At 45.2% G+C, this 19014-nt stretch overlaps 1 protein-coding gene across 1 annotated transcript in view; it reads right to left on the bottom strand.

Moving 5' to 3' along the window:
- The window catches only part of Ptprg (protein tyrosine phosphatase receptor type G), a 708866-nt gene that overhangs the window by 134773 nt on the left and 555079 nt on the right, over window positions 1-19014 (bottom strand). The window contains exon 7 of the mRNA XM_071619197.1: window positions 3313-3470. Coding sequence (XP_071475298.1) covers window positions 3313-3470 — 158 coding nt within the window. The remainder of the gene's footprint in view (window positions 1-3312; window positions 3471-19014) is intronic.

Below are 19014 nucleotides of genomic sequence, written 5' to 3'. Positions count from 1 at the left end.
TCTTATCAAAAAAGTAGCTAAATCTTCTCTCTCTCCTTCACTGATTCTTTTCTTCAATACATCTTTCCTTCCTTCATTTTTTTCTTTCTTTGCAACCTAGGGATTAAACCAGGACTTTGCACAGGCTAGGCAAGTGCCAAACTGCATTTCTTTAACTTCCTTATCTCAAGCCTTGAAATCTTTGAAGATTTTTTTTTTTTTATCCTTTTAAAAAGGATCCCTTAAAAAAAATTCTTCCTGGGCTGCTAGGGGGGTGGCTCAGTGGTAGAGCACTTGTCTAGCATGTGTGAGGCACTGGGGTCGATTCTCGACATCACATATAAATACATAAAGGTCCATCGGCAACAAAGAAAATATTTTTAAAAAATTCTTTTCTTGGGCTGGGGATGTGGCTCAAGCGGTAGCGCGCTCGCCTGGCATGCGTGCGGCCCGGGTTTGATCCTCAGCACCACATACAAACAAAGATGTTGTGTCCGCCAAATACTAAAAAATAAATATTAAAAAATTCTCTCTCTCTCTTAAAAAAAATTCTTTTCTTTCAACCTTGCAGAAGCAAATATTGCACTGTAATCTTATTTATTCATTTATTTTCTAAGTAAAACAAGGATGGCTTCACCATTAGGAAGAAAACTTGTTTTTCTTGTTTCATTATCTCCCTATGGTTGGAAGATCCTGTTTGGAAGCCAAATTGCCAGGCCTTCCTTTCTCATCAGAGAGAAATGAAAATGACAACAACTCTCAAAGTGCAAAGGACCTCCAATGGCAGAAAGGACAAAGGAATGGGCGCCATACCACCTAATTTCATTGGGAAGGTAAAGAACTCTCCTGTCCCCATTTTCAGCTAGAGAACCTGCCTCATTCATCCCTGGAATAGCCATGCTAGATGTCTTGGGACACTATCTGGTAACCCGGATGACTTATTGAAGGATGGTCACAGGACCCAAGGCCAGCCCACTAGTTGGTTGGCCATCATCTTCTTAAATGCTTCACATAGACCCAAACGAGTTAGTAGCTGCTAAACCTTGAGTTTAAAGGTCAACTGACACTAGGGCAATCACAGTGGCCCATGGAATCAAAAGAGAACAAGCTGGGCCAGGCATGCTGGTGCATGCCTATCATCCCAGCAGCTCAGGAGGCTGAGACAGGAGGATCGAGAGTTCAAAGCCAGCCTCAGCAACTTAGTGAGGACCTGAGCAACTCAGCGAGACCCTGTCTCCAAGAAAATACAAAATAGGGCTGGGGATGTGGCTCAGTGGTCAAGCGGCCCTGAGTTCAATCCCTGGTACCCGCCCCGCTCCACAAAAAAAAAAAGAGAGAGAGAGAACAAACTCAGACACAGGGACCTGAATTTTGCAAAAGTAAAGAATGAATCACAAAATTGCATTGGAAACTCCAAGGTTTAAGAGGCCCCATGAACTAGGCCTGTAATTCCCAGTGACCCCTAGCAACTTAGCAAGACCCTGTCTCATATAAAAAATAAAAAGGGCTGGGGATGTGGCTCAGTGGTTAAGTGCCCCTTGGGTTCAATCCCTGGTACCAAAAAAAAAAAAAAAAAAAGACAGAGAGAGACACACACACACACCTTGTGGTCCTTGTAAGACAGAACCTCGAGTTTCACCTTGTGATTATGGTCTTGCTCAGGATGAGACCCAATTGGCTTCATCTCAGAATGGCTTTCCTAGTGTTTCATTAACTTTTTCTTATTTGAGTTACTTTAAGTTGTAGTTTCTCCAAAAAAAAAAAAAAAAAAAGGCCCAAACAGAATCCTCCCCAACCCTCTGTCTCCCATTACATCTTCCCTGCCCTCTGCCCTGGCTAGGAGAATCTTTAGACTGTCCCCAGTACCAGCCAGGCTGCAAGGGATCTTGCTGCCTGTGTCTGTCGCTGCTTGACTGGTATTATTGCAGAATTCCAGAATTTCCCCCTCCTCTCCACAATGTCCCTATTCTTATCTGCAAAGTTGACAGGGTGAGGATGAGGGACTCATTTCTATGGAGGGCACTGATAAGAACTTTCCATTTTTAGACAGTCCTGGTTACTTAAAGTCCAACTCACTTTTTTCCAAATCCCACCCATTGTTCCTAGCTCTGTTTTCCAGAATTATGCACAAGAAATCCCACTCTTTTTCTATCTTGGTGCATATTGAATTTTTGACAACACGTGCTTTCCAAGAATTCTCACCTTCTATTAATCCTGATGAGGTAATTTAAAGGCCCCTCTCTCTGCCTGTGGCTCCCATTCTCCGGGCAATGCCCCAACCCCATTTCTATTTCATCCATTTTCACCTGCAGTTGGCGACTCAGCCTAACCCTCCCTTCCTGTGAGATGTGTGCTAATCACAGTCAGAGGGAGGCAGGACAGGACAGAGGTCAGAAACATTGGGGGTTCTGGAATCCAACAAAGCCAAGCCTGGCTTCTGGCTTTTTCATTCATTAACCTTAACTCCTCGAGCATGTCACCTGACCTTTCCTGTACCTCCATGACCTTGTGTGCCACGTGAGTGGGGTCCATCTCTCAGTGCTGCTTTGCTACAGGCTAAGTTGAAATATGTAAAGTGCTTACTGATGTCCAAGGCATTCAGAAAGCACTTCGTCAAGGAAGTTTTATTCCATTTCTTTATGTATTTGGTATTTTCATCTCTCTGAGCTCAGTGGTCAGAGCTTGGGGATACCATGGCTGGGTTACCAGCTGTGTGACCCAAGGCATGTCTGCAAAGTCTCCTCTAAACAATGAGGTGCAAAGAGGATCCTCTGCATAAGGCTGTTGTTCATGAAGTTTAATTGGATTAACATACGCAAAAAATTTAAAAGAGGCTCAGGAAAAACATATTGTAGGCCAGGCGCGGTGGCCCACGCCTGTTATCCCAGGCGCTCGGGAGGCTGAGGCAGGAGGATCATGAGTTCAAAGCCAGCCTCAACAAAAGCAAGGCCCTCAGCAACTCAGTGAGACCCTGTCTCTAAATAAAATGCAAAATGGGGCTGAGGATGGGGCTCAGAGATCGAGTGCCACTGAGTTCAATCCCCGGTACCAAATCCAAACCAGAGATCATCCTGGATGATGGTAACTGCATCTTTCCAGATCTCAGGCCGGCCATCTTTCTTCCCAAGCTCCCCTCATTGGCAGCCAAGAAACCATATTTTACATCTGACTTTCCTTGGTTTCAAAAACAAGTCTGTCTGAAATAATGAAAAAAAATCAATGAAAAGCAAAGAAACAAGAAAATAAAAAAGTCCTGACTGGTGACATGCAAGGATGTCAGGCGGCCACGTGGGTACAGGAGAGGTGAACCGGGACCCTGGGGCGGACACCCACCTGGTGGTAAGAGATGGGGACGGGCTTCCGGAAGACGATCCACTCCACGATCTCGCTACAGGGCGGGGTGGTCAGGGAGCCCGTGTAGCGATAGTAACTGCCCAGGGATGCCGGCAGAAGGTCTCGCAGGACAAAGGGGTCCAGGAAGGTCTCCTTCTCTGTGGGAAAGAGGCAGGAGATGGTGAGAGCCGCCATGCCACAAAGGTGGCCACGCCCCCCCCGCCCCCCCGCCCCCCTCCCCCCCGCTCCCCCCCTCCCCGCTGGTTGGCGCCACCCCCCCACAAAGGTAGCCACGCCCCCGGCTGGTTGGCGCCACGTCCGTCACCAGCCCTGAGAAGCACTGGTTCCGGGGTCAGCCAGGGGCCTCAGACACCAAGGCAGCTGGCCTCAGTTCATTACCACTGCACCTGAGGCTGCCCAAGTCAAGTGAGGCCTGACCAAGGCACAGCTCTGAAGTTAAAAACGAGGATCCCAGAGATAGGCTGCTTCCTGATTACAAATATACCTTCACCTTAACCAAAGAAATGACATTTTTTTTAAAATTTATTTGTTCTTTTTAGATACACATGGCAGTAAAGTGCATTTTGACATATCTACATACATGCAGTCTAACTTCACATTCTTGTGGTTGGGCATGATGTGGAGTTTCCCTGGTCGTGTGTTCACATATGAACATAGGAAAGTTCTGTCCCATTCACTCCACTGTCTTTCCCATTCACATCCTCCTCCCTTCCCTTCATTCTCCTTTGTCTCATCCAGTGAACTTCCATTTTTCCCTCCCCTCCCCTTATTGTGAGTCAGCATCCACAAATCAGAGAGAACATCTGGCCTTTGGGTTTTTAGGGATTGGCTTATTTCACACAGCATGATAGTCTCCAGTTCCACCCATTTTCCGGCAAATGCCATCAATTCATTCTTCGTTATGGTTGAGTAATATTCCCTTGTGTATATATACCAGATTTTCTTTATCCACTCATCCACTGAAGGGCACCTAGCTTGGTTCCATAGCTTAGCTACTGTGAATTGAGTTGGTAGCATCACTATAATATGCTGATTTTAAGTCCTTTGGGTAGATACTGAGGTGTGGGACAACTGGATCAAATCGTGGTTCCATTCCAAGTTTGCTGAGGAATCTCCATACTGCTTTCTAGAGTGGTAGCATTAGTTTGCAGTCCCACCAAGAATGCATGAGTGAACCTTTTCCCCACATCCTCACCAACATTTTTTAAAAAAATATGTATTTTTCAGTTGTAGTTGGACACAATACCTTCATTCCATTCATTTATTTTTTTGTGGTGCTGAGGATCAAACCCAGGGCTCTCCATGTGCTAGGCGAGCGCTCTACCCCTGAGCCACAATCCCAGCCCCCTCACCAATTTTTATTGTTATTTGTATTCTTGATAATTGGCATTCTGACTGGAGTGAGATGAAATCTCAGTACAGTTTTAATTTGCAAAGAGAATGACACTTAAGGTGAGACCCAGCAATGACGCCTCATAAAAACTCTATGAGAAAATAAAGTAGAGTCTGGATTAGTATCTAGTCAAAGTCACAGAGCAATTAAGAAGCACAGTTGGGATACAAGCCAGGTATTTCAACACCCAGGACTGCACTGATCTGATTAAAGGAGCTAAATAAAGTTAATTGGAAGAAAATCGAAAAGTGAAGGAGAGTATTTTAGACAGTGGGAACAATATGTGCAAAGGCCCCGAGGCAGATAGGAATCGTGTAATAAAGATTGGGCACTATCTTATAATTCTCCCAAGCAGGCTCAATAGATCATCCAGCTTCCTTCACAACTCAGAGAAAATTCTAGTTCCTACTTGGATCTCTGGAGATGGAGTCCTAAATTTAAATCTGTGACTCTGTCTTCATCCCTGTTAAAAATGCATTAAGACTATTAGAGTCCTGCTAATGCTTTGCCTTGGCTCCTAAACAGCTTCTACTATAGCTCCCAGGACACTCCCAGGGGACCTCACAGAAGTACCTGTGCCTATTGGAATATTTTTTTCCAAGCTTCATACCGCTCCCTCATCTTCCATCTTTCATGCAGATGAGTCAGCGCAGGTATCTGGCCCAATGCATCCCGAGGCTAAAGATGTCTATGTAACTGGAGGATGATGCAAAAACCCCAATAGAAATCGACTCTATCACAACGACTGTAATTCCCCTTTGAAAGAGATGAGCTGGACAGGACAAGACTTAAGGTTGATTTGCACTTTACTATATGTGCTAAGGCATGATTCTATTTACTGGCCGCAAACATTTAAACAGTACTTTCTCTTTTTGGTACTAGGGACTGAACCCAGGGGCACTCAATCACTGAGCCACATCCCCAGCCCTTTTTATATTTTATTTAGTGACAGGGTCTGGCTGAGTTGCTTAGGGCCTCACTCACTTTTCCTGAGGCTGGCTTTAAACTTGCGATCCTCCTGCCTCCATCTCCAGAGCCACTGGGATCACAGGTATGTGCCACCACATGTGGCTTTAAACAGCACGTTCTATATGAGCCAGGTCCCACTGTAAAAGCTTTTTACATTTTAACTTATTTGATATTCAGTATAACTTCACCAAGTTTGTCCTAGGATCATTCCCAATTCACAGAGCCCAAAACCAGGTATTTATGTTTGCAATCCCTGACCTTCATAATCCACATCACTATGCTCTCCAACTTTCCAGATGTGGGCTTTAGGGCACAGAAAAGTGACATAATGAGGCCCATGGTCACATGTGAGCAGTGGAGTAGTAATAGCTGTGATTCACAAACCTTCAAAACCAAAGCTGATTCTCGTAGAGGTTTTTGCTACATTTTTTTTTTTAAGGAAAAATTAAGTATCAACTAAAAGATGCAAAAGTCTTCAAATCACAGGGCCCACAATCAGGACGACCACGCCAGTTTCTGTTGGATCAAAGGTTGCAAACAGTGGCACTGTGCCTCTACCCACTGGCAAGGCTGGGCTTTAATTTAACCCTGGAACCAGCAGCCTAATGAGGGGGGAATCTCCAGGAGTGCACGCGGCTTGGCTGGGACTGGCTTGGCTGGGAGAAGAAAATATTCTGGCCTTAGCTAAAGCCTCTGCACTTCCAGGGCTGTGTAAATAGCCAACAGGAATCCTGAAGCACTCAGAGGGTGCAGGGGGCTTGGCACCACGAGTGCACACCTGCAACCTTCCCATCTCCCTGGTGGCAGGTGAAGCTGGTGTCACACTGCAGCACACAAATCTGCCTTAGGGTCTGTGGCTCCAAACCAAAGGAGCAGAACAATCTGAGGTGTTTTCCCCCAGGGCCAGATTCAGAAGCCCTGGTGAGCCCTCCAGAAGCAGCAGACAACCCCTGCAGAGGAGGGGGCTGGGGGGCCCTTGCAGCAGAGCTCCAAGGACCACACCCCCCTCCAGGAGGCCACCAGGTTGAAGAGTATCAAAAGTTAAAGCGGAAACACCAGGCACATCAGCAGGGGAGACTCCCTTTCAAAGGGGAACATGGGTACAGCAGGATCAGACTTGCAAATAATGTTCCTTCACTGGGCAGGAAACAGGAAGTGAGACCCCTGTGTGAATGCAGGAGGGCTTCTCTGTCCTTGACCAATCCAAGGGCTCTAGAGGCAAGGTACAGGCTTCCACTCATTTAGAGTGCAATCAGACCGGGCACCATGGCTTGTGCCTGCAATCCCAGTGGCTCAGGAGGCTGAGGCAGGAGGATTGTGAGTTCAAAGCCAGCCTCAGCAATTCAGCGAGGCCCTAAGCAACTCAGGGAGATCCTGTCTCTAATAATATATATATAAGTGGTGGAGATGCGGCTCAGTGGTTAACCGCCCCTGGGTTCCAATGCCTGGTTACCCCCACCACCCCCCTGACCAAAAAAAAAAAAAAAGCTCAGTTGGATGAGTGACAGGATGGGAGACCCAGACTGGGGGACAGAAGAAGAGGGCTTGGCTTCAATGCTTCTTCACACCACCACCATTGTTGGTATGGATTTTAGAACTCTGTGATTCACAAAAAGGCTTGGGCTGCCCCAGGGAGCCCACACTTGGAAGTCCGGCACCTCTAAGAGCTCAGGGCACAGCCACCATGGCTGAGGCTGAGTTGGGGACCCAGGGACACTTTGAAAAGCACCAATTTAGTCAAATTCTTTTAACTTTGGAGCTGGGAATAAAAGACCAGGGGGAACTAACAGACCCAATGTCAGAAATTCAAGAATGCAGACTTGAATGGAATTCTTGCTTTACGGAAACCACTGAGGACCTGAAACACCCGGACCAGCGGCCCATGTCACCCAGAGCTGCACGTGGAGTCTAGCCACCATCCTGACCTCATTCCTATCCTAATTATGTATAATTATTCTTCCTCTTATCCGCCGAGGTCTTGCCCTGTACTTCCTTGCTTGCTTTGTGAGTATGTATTTTTTAACAACTGCATAACTAGTGCACACACACTGTGTCTGCTATATTCTCCATCGGCCTCAGCAGGCCTGGTGGGAGTTTTCTATGCTAAATCTCTAGCAAGAGTTTTGGAACCAACTGATATTTAACAGCTGTGTGACTTTAGGCAAAGGCCTTAACGTCTCTGAGCTGCTTCTTCGATCTGTAAAAATGGCAATGATGAGAACATGTATCCCTTAGGGTGGCTGTGCCAATTAAGGAGCTAATTGATGTAAGGGGCTTAACACAGTGCCTGGCTCGCTGTAAGCCCTGATTTGTGAAGGCAAGCGCGTGCCTGAGAACAAGCCCAGATGAATCACAAGCTGGTTCGCTCTGTTTTAAACCAGGGATTAGCAAACATTTTCTGTAAAGCATCACATAGTAAATATTTTAGGCTTTGCAGGCAAGAGGCAAAAATCAAAGACGTTGTGTAGGTACTTACATAACTAACCCACTTCTATAATATTAACAATATTCAAAACGCTAATAACAACTGAGGGCAATCTTCAAAATACATGTCCCCTTAAGAAGAAGAATAGAATTCTTTTGGGGGAAATAGCATTTCATTTAACTAGGGCATAAATGTAAAAACTATTCTTTTCCAGTGGCTCAGGAGGCTGAGACTTGGAGGATCGAGAGTTCAAAGCCAGCCTCAGCAACAGCGAGGCGCTAAGCAACTCAGCGAGATCCTGCTTCTGAATAAAATACAAAATAGGGCTGGGGATGGGGCTCAGTGGTTAAGCACCCCCGAGTTCATTCTTTGGTACCAAAAACAAAACAAAAATAATTCTTAGCTCAGAGACATATAAAAATAAGCTGTGGAATGGATCTGGGCTTCAGGCCCATACCTACTTCCACCTGAATGTAGTAGGAAGGAGTGTCACATGTTCAAAGGTCACCTTGATAAGCCACAGCCAGTCTTGGGGGCAAGGGAAGGAGGGCCACATGTCTAGGCTCTGTGGTCATTAAATGATCATGTGTTTTGAGAACAATATACTAAGATTACAGAATTAACTCTTGAGGTGTTTCTGCTCCTTGGTTTTTCTGAGTGCAAGCAGGACGTCGGTGTGTAGTGGTGATCTTTCTGAAAAGTCCAAGTCCTGCTCAGCCTTCTGGGGTGCACAGAGGGCCTCACTCTACATTAGGGGCAGCTTCTGAAATGGGAGCCCTGAATTCCCAGTACTGCCCATGAAGTCTGCTCAACTACCTGGACCCAAGACGGAGACCTCTGAGGACAGGCCCAGGGAAGGAGGAGGAACAACCTTTCAATGCTTAAGGAAGACCATCGTCATAAATGTAGACATTACAAAACAGAAATGCTAGAGCCAAGCCCCGTGGATCCAAATCCTGACCAGTCCACTTAAAGGTCTGACCTATAGGGCTGGGGAGGCTCAATGGTAGAGCATTTGCCGAGCATGTGTGAGGCACTGGGTTCGATCCTCAGCACCACATAAAAATGAATGAATGAATGAATAAAAGTTATTGTGTCTATCTACAACTAAAATACTTTTTTTTTTTTAAAAGTGTCTGACCTACAATAAGTTATCAAACTTCTCTGTAACTTTTTTCTTCACCTGTCAAATGGGATGGCAACACCCACCTCCTAGGGAAGTTCTATTAAATAAGTTAGGAGACATTAGGAGAGTACCTGGCAGAGAGTACATGTACAGATGTGCTTATTAAATAAATCCTGTTATGCTGGGTGTGGTGGTGCACACCCATAATCCCAGCAGCTCGGGAGGCTGAGGCAGGAGGATTCCAAGTTCAAGGCCAGCATCAGCAACTCAGAGGGAGACCCTGTCTCTAAATAAAATATATAAAAAAGCTGGGGTTGGGGCTAAGTGGTACAGAGCTGGATTCAATCCCCAGCAGCCAGGCGAGTAAATAAGTAAATAATTCCCATTACAAAAGGCCAGTGGGTCTCCATATCCATCCAGATGAGAGCATTCCTCCCCCAATCCTAATTAGCAATTCGAATTCCAAACATGCCTATTCCAGCCACTTACCAGTTGAGAAAAATATTTGAAACACTCTACTTATACCACCATTCATGCATTATGCCATAATTAGCAGGTACTGTGCATTCCTAGATAAAAGAATTGAAAAGGAATGAATCTCATCTTCCACACGTTCGAGGATCCTGGGTGCTGTATGCAGACAATATTATATTTTAATAATTAATTGTTCATCAAAGGAAAAGATGAGGAACGGGACGCTAAATTCAAAGTTATTCAAATTATGAGGATGAATAATGCATGGCTTTTATATTAAATACACACTGTATGAAGTAGTCTGCGACTCACCCAACTCCTTCTTTCATTTTTAAGCATTTTGAACGACAATGTGAATAATCAGCCAGGGGAGGTTTATTTGGCAAAGGAATACCTTATTTGAATGCAAACGGGGTCTATCTGAAGATGATTAAATTTTTCTTATCAATTAGGAAATTCCGTCCGAGGGCTTCAACGTCGTTGGTCAACCCTTCCACCCAGCGCGGCCCTGCTATCTCTGCAGTTTCCTTTCCACATTAAATTCTATCTGGCTGATTCTGTTCAATCTTCTTTCTGAGAGCAGTGCCAGGAGGCAATTTTTAATTAAAGAAAATTTGAAAGATTCAAACATGCGTAATTGGATTAAAAATGTGATCATTAAAACATTAGATGATAATCATCTGATTGATTGCATTTTTTTCCCAATGTGTTAATAACTTAATATTCTCAATGCTTTGGTTGCAATAGGCAAAGAGAAGGCTCTTTATAAAACGCGGTGCACAGTCGACATACAGAGGAACCTGCAGGGTCATGAAGAATGTGTAAAGACCCCCAATACTCATGCATACACAGTCATCAACGTAGTACCCTGGAAGGGACTTGGACAGAATATGGGCACTCCAAGTGGAGAAAATGAACATCACTCTCAATTTCGGGAAACGGCATTGGAGGCCAAGCTTCTGTTTTTAGCACAAGGATTGTTTAGTTTAATCAATGTCTCCTCCTTGGCCCCTGCTTTTTATGTGTGGATTTTTTTTTTTTTTTTTTTAAGAAAAAGCAATTTATTTTTCCTTAAAGGCTTAAGGTCATTCAGGCTCATCCACATCTCCTTTCTGATTCTTAGGTACAGCCAACTTGGCCTCTGGGTTCCATGAGTGTACTACCCCAGGGCCTTTGCACTGGCTCTTGGCTCTGCCTCTTCCATTCATGGCTGGGGTCAGGATTCATGCACCTTTGCTGCTGGTAACATCTTGGTATGTGAATGTCACTTTTCTTCTGGTTTAAATCCTGGCTGCAGTGGAGAAGCAAGAGGCCTGTAGCCACCTGGGAAAACAGGCAGAGAAAGGCCAGTGCACAGAGCTCGCTCCTCCTGGTGTATGGCTGGGCAGCCACAAGCCAGAGGAAAGAGAGAAGAAATAGTCTCAAACCCCCAATTGAACAGGTTCAAGGATGCTAATCACCAGCTGGGTAAGTATAATTGATAATTTGGCTAAAAACTGTGAAAAGGTCTTGGAATGGGGGTGGGGATACACTAGACACGGGTCGGCAGCTCTGGGCTGAGTCTAGACCTGCCACGCACGCACTGTGTGATCTGGGGCAGTCCTGGGCTGACAGCTGGCGACAGGAGGGCAGGTCAGGCATAGACGGGAAGCAGGAAATACGGACACAAGGGCCTGAGGACCAGAACCTGGGGTTAGGATCGTGGCACTGGGGGAGGCTGGAAAATAGGAGATCATAATTAAGATGGGCAGGGGCCTCCCCAGGGGAGCCTAGGAGGAGGGAATTTATGATCTACATACAAGCAACAATGTCCGGTCTGTGTAACTGGTTGCTCATTATCAGAGCGTGTTTCCTAAGGAGCATGAGATGGGAGGGAAAATGGGGCTGTCCCGTGTTCAAGGAGCAGGCTTCTATAAGGCTCCATGCATGGTACCAGGAACAGGTACCAGGCCTAGGTCATGACCAGGTGTCACTCGGGAAATCCCCCAAAAGTCACAGAGAAGTGGAGGATGTCAAAGGGACTAGGGAATAAATAGAGTCAGGAGAGACTGGGACTTTGGTGTCCTCAAAGGATACTGGTTCTAATTCATTTTAGAAACAAAGGAAATGAGGTTAGAGAGGGAAAGAGACTGCCCCGAAACCACACAGTGGCCTGAGGAGGGATTCTGGGTCTCCAATGCCCAGCCCTGGGCTCTTTCTAGTGCCTCACTTTAGACCCCTGGGCTCTTGGTGGCTCATCTGCAGAAGATGTAAACATGATCAGCTCAGTGAAGACTTAGAACTTAAAAAAACAAAACAGAAAATGAATCTTGTCACTGCTTGACTTGAAGTCTTGCAGAGCCTTCTCAGTTCATTTAGGATGAAATCTAAACTCCTCACCATGGCCCTGAGGTCCTGTCTACCTCTGTGCAGGGTCTCTCCCCGTCTCCCCCTGGCTGCCCACTTGCTCTCTCTGCCTGCAGGGCTCTCCCTCCCACCATCTCATGGGCGACATCTTAGCATCTGGGTCTCTGCTCACCACTGCCTGAACATCCAGGGATGTCCCCTCTGCTGTCAATTACCTACGTCCACCTACTCCATTCATTTCCTTTGCTGCTTCCATTAACTTGTTTACTGTCTACTCCAACAGCCCAATTACTACACCAGAGCCAAGGCCTCTGTGTATACCTAGCAGCTAAAATACTCTGTTCCCATAACAAAGGAGGTACCAAACCGACATAAGAGAGGGGGAAAAAATGCACATAGTAGCAGTTGGTGCATTTAAAATAACCCCAAATCCAAGATCCTCCATTTCTTCAGTATCTAAGTCAACACTAGTCACAAGATGGTTCGCTATTTCAAAATTCATCGATAAAAGTTACGTGTTGCTCGTTAAACAATGACTTGATAGCAACTCAAAGATGCATCCCGATTTTAGAATTGCGAAGAGAAAGACTTTCAAGGACAGATGAGAATCATATAAGGATAGGATTCAAAAGGATTAATGACCTAAGGTCTCATTGTCTTTATAAGTCTAGAAGAAGTTGGGTCCAGAGCTTGTCCTATGTGACTGTGATGAAAGATGCTCCCAGGAGCAGGCAGACACATTGACTCTCATCTGTTGATAAAGACTAGGTTTTCCAAGACGGGTATGGTGGTGCACATCTGTAAACCCAGCAACTCAGGAGGCTGAGGCAGGAGGACTGAGAGTTCAAAACCAGCCTCAGCAATTTAGCAAGGCCCTAAGCAACTCAGTGAGACCCTATCTCTAAATAAAATACAAAAATAGGCTGGGCATGTGGCTCAGTAGTAGAGTGCTTCTGAGTTCAATCCCTGGTACATGCCCCCCACACCACACACCAAAAAAAAAGAAAAAAAAAAAAAAAAGACTGGATTCTCCAGCCTCAGTTTACCCTTCACTGGCCTGGACCCCAAGACTCTATCCCACACAGTGGAATACACAGCAGTTTTCCTTTGCCCAGTTTATACTTCTGGTGCAGGAACTGGGTGCCAGGCCCTGCCCTGGCCTTTCTCTACCTGAGGTCTCATAACTTAGGGAACAGGTTGTAATCTTCTCAGGGGGTGCTGAGAACTCCCTCAAGGTCACAGCTGAACAGACCCAGGCTTAATTTGTAGTCTGTAGAAATGGTTAATAGCAGTCTTTTACCAGGCCGGGGCTCTACGACATATAGTAGGAGCACATCTCCTGACTGACACCCAGCACAGTGCTTTATAGAGCAGGTCCTTTATAAGAGCTGAAAGAAATGAATCGAACCAAAGCGCTAAGAAACTCTTAAGTCAAAAGCAGGCAAACTATGGCTTGTGGGCCAGATTTGGCCTCGTGCCCATTTTTGTAAATTAAGTTTTATTGGAACATAGCCATGCCTGTTTATGTATCGTCTGGCTGCTTTGGGACTAGAAACACAGAGTTGTTGGGAAAAAAAGAGAAATATACAGCTGGCAAAGTCTAAAATATTTGCTATCAGTCCCCTTTCAGAGAAAATTTGTTGATCCCTGCTTCTATACAAAGAGCAGGCAGCAACCAGAAATATCATTTGAAGTCAGACACAGTAGTGCAGGCCTGTAAGTCCCCTGGTTTGGGAGGCTGAAGCAGGAGGATTGTGAGTTCAAAGCCAGCCTCAGCAACTTAGCAAGGCCCTAAGCAACTCAGTGAGACCCTGTCTCTAAATAAAATACAAAATAGGGCTGGGGATGGGCATGCTCAGTGGTTAAGTGCCCCTCAGCTCAATTTCTAGTATCAAAATAATAATAATAATAATAATAATATAAAGAAGAAAGAAATGTCATTTGAGCATCCATAGGGCAAACTATATGTGGAGGGAGAGGCCTAGAACTTGCTTTTGCTTCTAAGAAAGTCTCCACCAGTGTGCAGTGAATTGAAACACTATTCTCACCTTCTCCACAGCTACAGTCTGGAGAAAATTTCCAGAGGCACAAATAACTAGTGTGGTTATGGGGTCTAGGCAAGGGTCTTGGGGAGAGCAAGCCCTCCTGACAAATCAAATCCTTGGCCAGTGCGATGGTGCACACCCATAATTCCAGCCACTTGGGACGCTAAGGCCCTAAGCAACTCAGCAAGATCCTATCTCTAAACAAAATATAAAAAGGGCTGGGATGTGGCTCAGTGGTTAAGCACCCCTGGGTTCAAACCCTGGTACCAAAAAAAAAAAAAAAAAATCAGATAGCCAAATTCAAGTGCCCAGAAGTACAGTCCAAGTCATGACATAATCCACTGAGCTAATTTCAACGACATCGAGCTTCCCCGACTTTATTAATGGTTTCCATTGACCAGGTGTGGCATTTTCATATGAGAGTTGGTGTGTGAATAAAATATAGGTTGGCATCAATATTTCCAAGGAGAAAGCACATGAAGGTCACCATCTTGTCAACAACTAAGGAAATGAACGTGACATTTAAATGACATGAAGTCCTACATGGACACAACCCCACTATCCCCACGGAGCAGTTCCAGGGTCTTCTCCACTCTCCCCGACCAGGTTCTGGTGACCACCCCGGACATGATGCGTGCATTCTTTCAGTTCACTTTTGACACCAGTCAATGAGTTAATTCACAAAGGAGACCTAAGATGCACAAGAATTAAGTGATTTTGACAATAACCTGGAAGCCAGTCGATGCTGGCGTAGCAGAGGAGAAAGAAAATAATACATCTCCAAGTCCTAAAAAAAAAAAAAAAAAAAAAAAAGAACTGGATCCAAATCGTGGCTACATTGCAAGAGCTGAGGGAAATGAGCTCATCTCCCTGAAATCTCAGTTCACCCATCGACACAACGGGACTGAGAATGCTTATCTCACTGTGTACTGCTGGGATGGACAGACCTGTTTATAGGGCACCTGGGGGGCTGCTTCTTCTTTTCACCCACTTTCTTGTTTTGTTTGCTCTTTCCCTGGATAGCAAAAGAAGAGAAATCCCCAGGATAAGCCGTTAAGGTTGCACTATGATTACAGCGGGCAAAGCACACAGAGGTTAAGCGGTTTGTGCGGACTGTACCATTAGTTCAGATCAGGAATGATATTGAAAGCCAGAACCTATGTTCTGGGCCACTGGACAGTGCCTCTCCTATACCAAGGTGACATAAAGAGAGCATAAAATCAAGGAAAGAAACCATCTCTGTATCCCCAAGTACTTAGCAAGGATCTTTGCGGCAGACTCCTGGAGATGTATTTTTAAATCCTTTGTGCTTCACATTTTGTTAAAGCAAACAGGAGAAGGCATCTTCCTGGCCTCCCCTAATCATGTTCAAATAATAAACTATTAACAAAGAATGCTGGATGGGTGAGAACCGGCCCCAGATTCAAATCAAACTTAAAAGGAATCACTTCTGAAGTCTTTTTATGTCTTGGCGTTACTGTGAACAATGCTATAAGTGATAATAGAAATTGCACAGCATCCTATTTCCTGGCCTTGGCTAAGGAAAGAACTGGAAATAGCTCACAAGTATGGTCATGATTCTGATACACCGAAATCCAGGAAACTGTGGAAATGGCTTAAGTGTGCCTGTTTCTAGAAGATTTTGAGATCAAAAGTGTTCCGATAAGTATCAGTCCTTCCTGGATCCGTTTGAAAGGGTATGAGCCAAGGCATTGGAACCCAGGTACTGCCTATTTACAGCATACTTCAGGAAAGTTCCACGTAATTAATGCTGCACGCATAAACTTCAAACGGGAAATTTTGTTGTGCGTTATTGCATTTGAAATTACCAGTCTTCTGTAGATGGCTTAGTATTGGTTTTCCCATACAAAAGGGAGAAAACAATTTCCTGAGTTTCCTTCTTTAAGATAAAGATGAAAATGGACCCTTCACTTGTTCAGAATTTACACCATGATGTGATCAAGATGAAAAATGAAGCCAATCTCTGTGGAGTCTCTCAGAGAGGAGCCATGGCCTAAATGGGTATTCTCATTGTCCCAACATTAACAAACCACTTGGGGAGGGTGATATTGTTTAGCAGAGCAAGCACTACAGCTACCAGACAGATGAGGCAGGCAGTGGACTTTTTCTGTAAAGGGGCCAGCGAGAAAATATTGAAGGCTTTGCACCAGAGAGTCTCTAGGTCACAACTACTAATGCTGCCACCAAAGTACCAGCAGACAATACATACAGAAATGAATGTGGCTGAGCAATAAAACTCTATTCACTAAAAAAGACGTGGGCCCATGAAGATGTGAATACATGAAATTACTTTGCAGACAAGTAACATTGATTTTTTGAGTACTAAGAACAGCCAGGACAGAAGAAAGAAAAAAAGAAAAACAAAGGATTCTAATAAGACTTTCCCAAGAGCAAGGGGGATCTTCCTTTCACCCTCAGTACACTGACTAATACTTACTGGGCACTTGATGGGTGAAAGGAGTAACAGACTCTATGGTTAAAGGAGCTTAAAATTCATGTGCAAAGAACAGGGAAGAACTCCTCAAACAACATCAACTCATCTCTCTGCTTGAATCTTCTTGCTGTTGGATTATATAACCCAGTCTCCTAGGTTAGTTTTTTCCCTGCAAGTCTCCTGTTCCAGAATAAGTCCTCTTCTTCCAAAGTCCTTTCAATATATTTTCAGGAACTCTAGCCATTTAATCTCAGACAGACTTTTTAATCACTGGTGATAGTTACAATAGTGACAAAGGAACAATCACAGGGGGAAGGTCCTATGACCTCACTGACAGCATAGTTCAGTGGTAGAGCACTTGCTAGGCATGCACAAGGCTCTGGGTTCAATCTCCAGTCCCATTTAAGAGAGAGAGCGAGTGAACGAGAGAGAAAGTACTTTTTCACTTGCTCCTTTAACAGAGACCATTTGATGTGACTCAGTCAATGCTGAAAAAAGCGAGTGGGGACCTGGCAAAGGAAGAGGGGGAGACAGACTGTGAGGAGCCTAGTCGGACCTGGGCTGGGTGGCTTCTCCAGGTGTGACTCTGGGGCAAGCTGCCAGCCACTGCCTGCTTTGTGTGCCTGTCTCTGCCATGTAAACCAAGGCAAGACCAGAGGCTTCTAGAAGGTTCCGTGATGCTAACTAGAGCTCATCTGGCCCTTCCCCTCACAGGGCAAGCTCACACCAGCACTGCAGCAGCGAGGGGCCTTTTGCTTCCAGACCTGTCACCACCCCCTCCCTTTGCTGCCCATCTCCTTCTTCTCAACTCCACAAGGAGATGCTGGCATCCAAAGTCATCTTTTAATGACACAATCCCGAGGCAGCCGCAGCTCTCTCACTGGCCTGCAATCAATTAGCAGAGAGAACAAACAGCCTGTCAAGGGCTGTTACAGCACAAGTTTTTAAGAAAGTGTGGTGGCTCTTGCTGCGTTGCTCACTGTGAGGCCACCTGGTACTGGATGTGTCCCACAGGGGCACGCTGTCTGCGTCTCTCACTTTCTTGTGCTAATCTTTGCCTCTTTTAACTGTGAAACGGAATCCACAGGCAGAAAGACATGCAAAACACACACGTAGTGCCGGCACACGGTGGCACATGCCTGTCATTCCAGTGGCTCAGGAAACTGAGGCAGGAGGATGGTGAGTTCAAAGCCAGCCTCAGCAACTTTGTGAGGCCCTAAGCAACTCAGTGAGACCCTGTCTCTAAATAAAATATAAAAAGGGCTGGGGATGGGGCTCAGTGATTGAGTGCCCCTGAGTTCAATCCCTGGTACCAAAATAATAATAATAATAATAATAATAATAATAATAATAATACCCCCAAAATGTAGCACTGTCAAATAATCATACAGGGAAACCTAGTGTGGGGTGACCACTTGGAACTGGAGGGGACCTGGCTTCCCCTACAGGGCCAGTCCTTCCTATCCCATCCCACCCCCAAGTAGTAACCACTATTCCCATTTTGAAACAATCATTATTGACTTTCCTTTTAGTTTTCCCTCCCAGACTCCTAAATGCTAAGAGCCAAGTATATGATGCATGGCATTTTTGGTCGAAAGGTGACGCCAGCTAGCCATTGAGATGATATGATTACGTTAAGATTTGCATTCATATGGATATTGGATTCCTGCTGTTCACCTAGGCCGGCTACAGGACTCCTGGAGAGTTCCCATTGGTTGGGGAAGTACAGTAGGAGGGAGTTCCGGGGGAGGAGCGCTCTCTGCGGTTCCCAGAGGAGGCCGCGTGGGTGGAAAAAATCTTCCTGGGCGGTACTGGACATTGGCGGCAGTTTCAAAAAATAAACTTTGTTCCTGCTTGAGTGGCTCGTGATTTTGTGCCCAGCCAGACTGCGGCACCTAAACATTATAGCTTCCGTTTCCTCATTTTCAAACTCATGTTGAAGAACATGCAATGTACTGTTCAGGATCTAGTCTCACAAGCTGAACAGAGTGTTTCTTGGGTGCACCATGACATTAGGCTCTCTGTTCCTTTCTATTGTATGACTATAGGAAGTTGTATTGATCCAGTCTGCGAATGATGGATTTCTAAGGCATTTTTATATTTGGGAAATTAGAAATTGACAATGCCACAAACATCCTTGGACACATCTCTGGGTATACCTATGTTAGATCTGAGTTTTTTCTATGGAGCAGGACTCTTGGACCAAAAGAGCTGGATACTACCAAGTGTTTTCAAAGCCTGGTCTCCCTAACTGATTTCACAGCCACCACGAGAGTGCCTGGCACACACAGACTTGCTGGTGCTTGACTTGTTTAGCATTTTTAATATTTGACTCTCATGCATGCTGCTGGATTTTTTTTAAGCTTCATACATGAGAGAGCTTTGAGAAATCCATGTTTAACACATATATATGGGCTACTCTTTAACTATTTTCCAAATAATCAAATG

Source organism: Marmota flaviventris, chromosome 1 (genome assembly GCF_047511675.1).
Source record: "Marmota flaviventris isolate mMarFla1 chromosome 1, mMarFla1.hap1, whole genome shotgun sequence".
Taxonomy (NCBI): Eukaryota; Metazoa; Chordata; class Mammalia; order Rodentia; family Sciuridae; genus Marmota; species Marmota flaviventris.
This window is presented reverse-complemented; position numbering and strand designations above follow the sequence as displayed.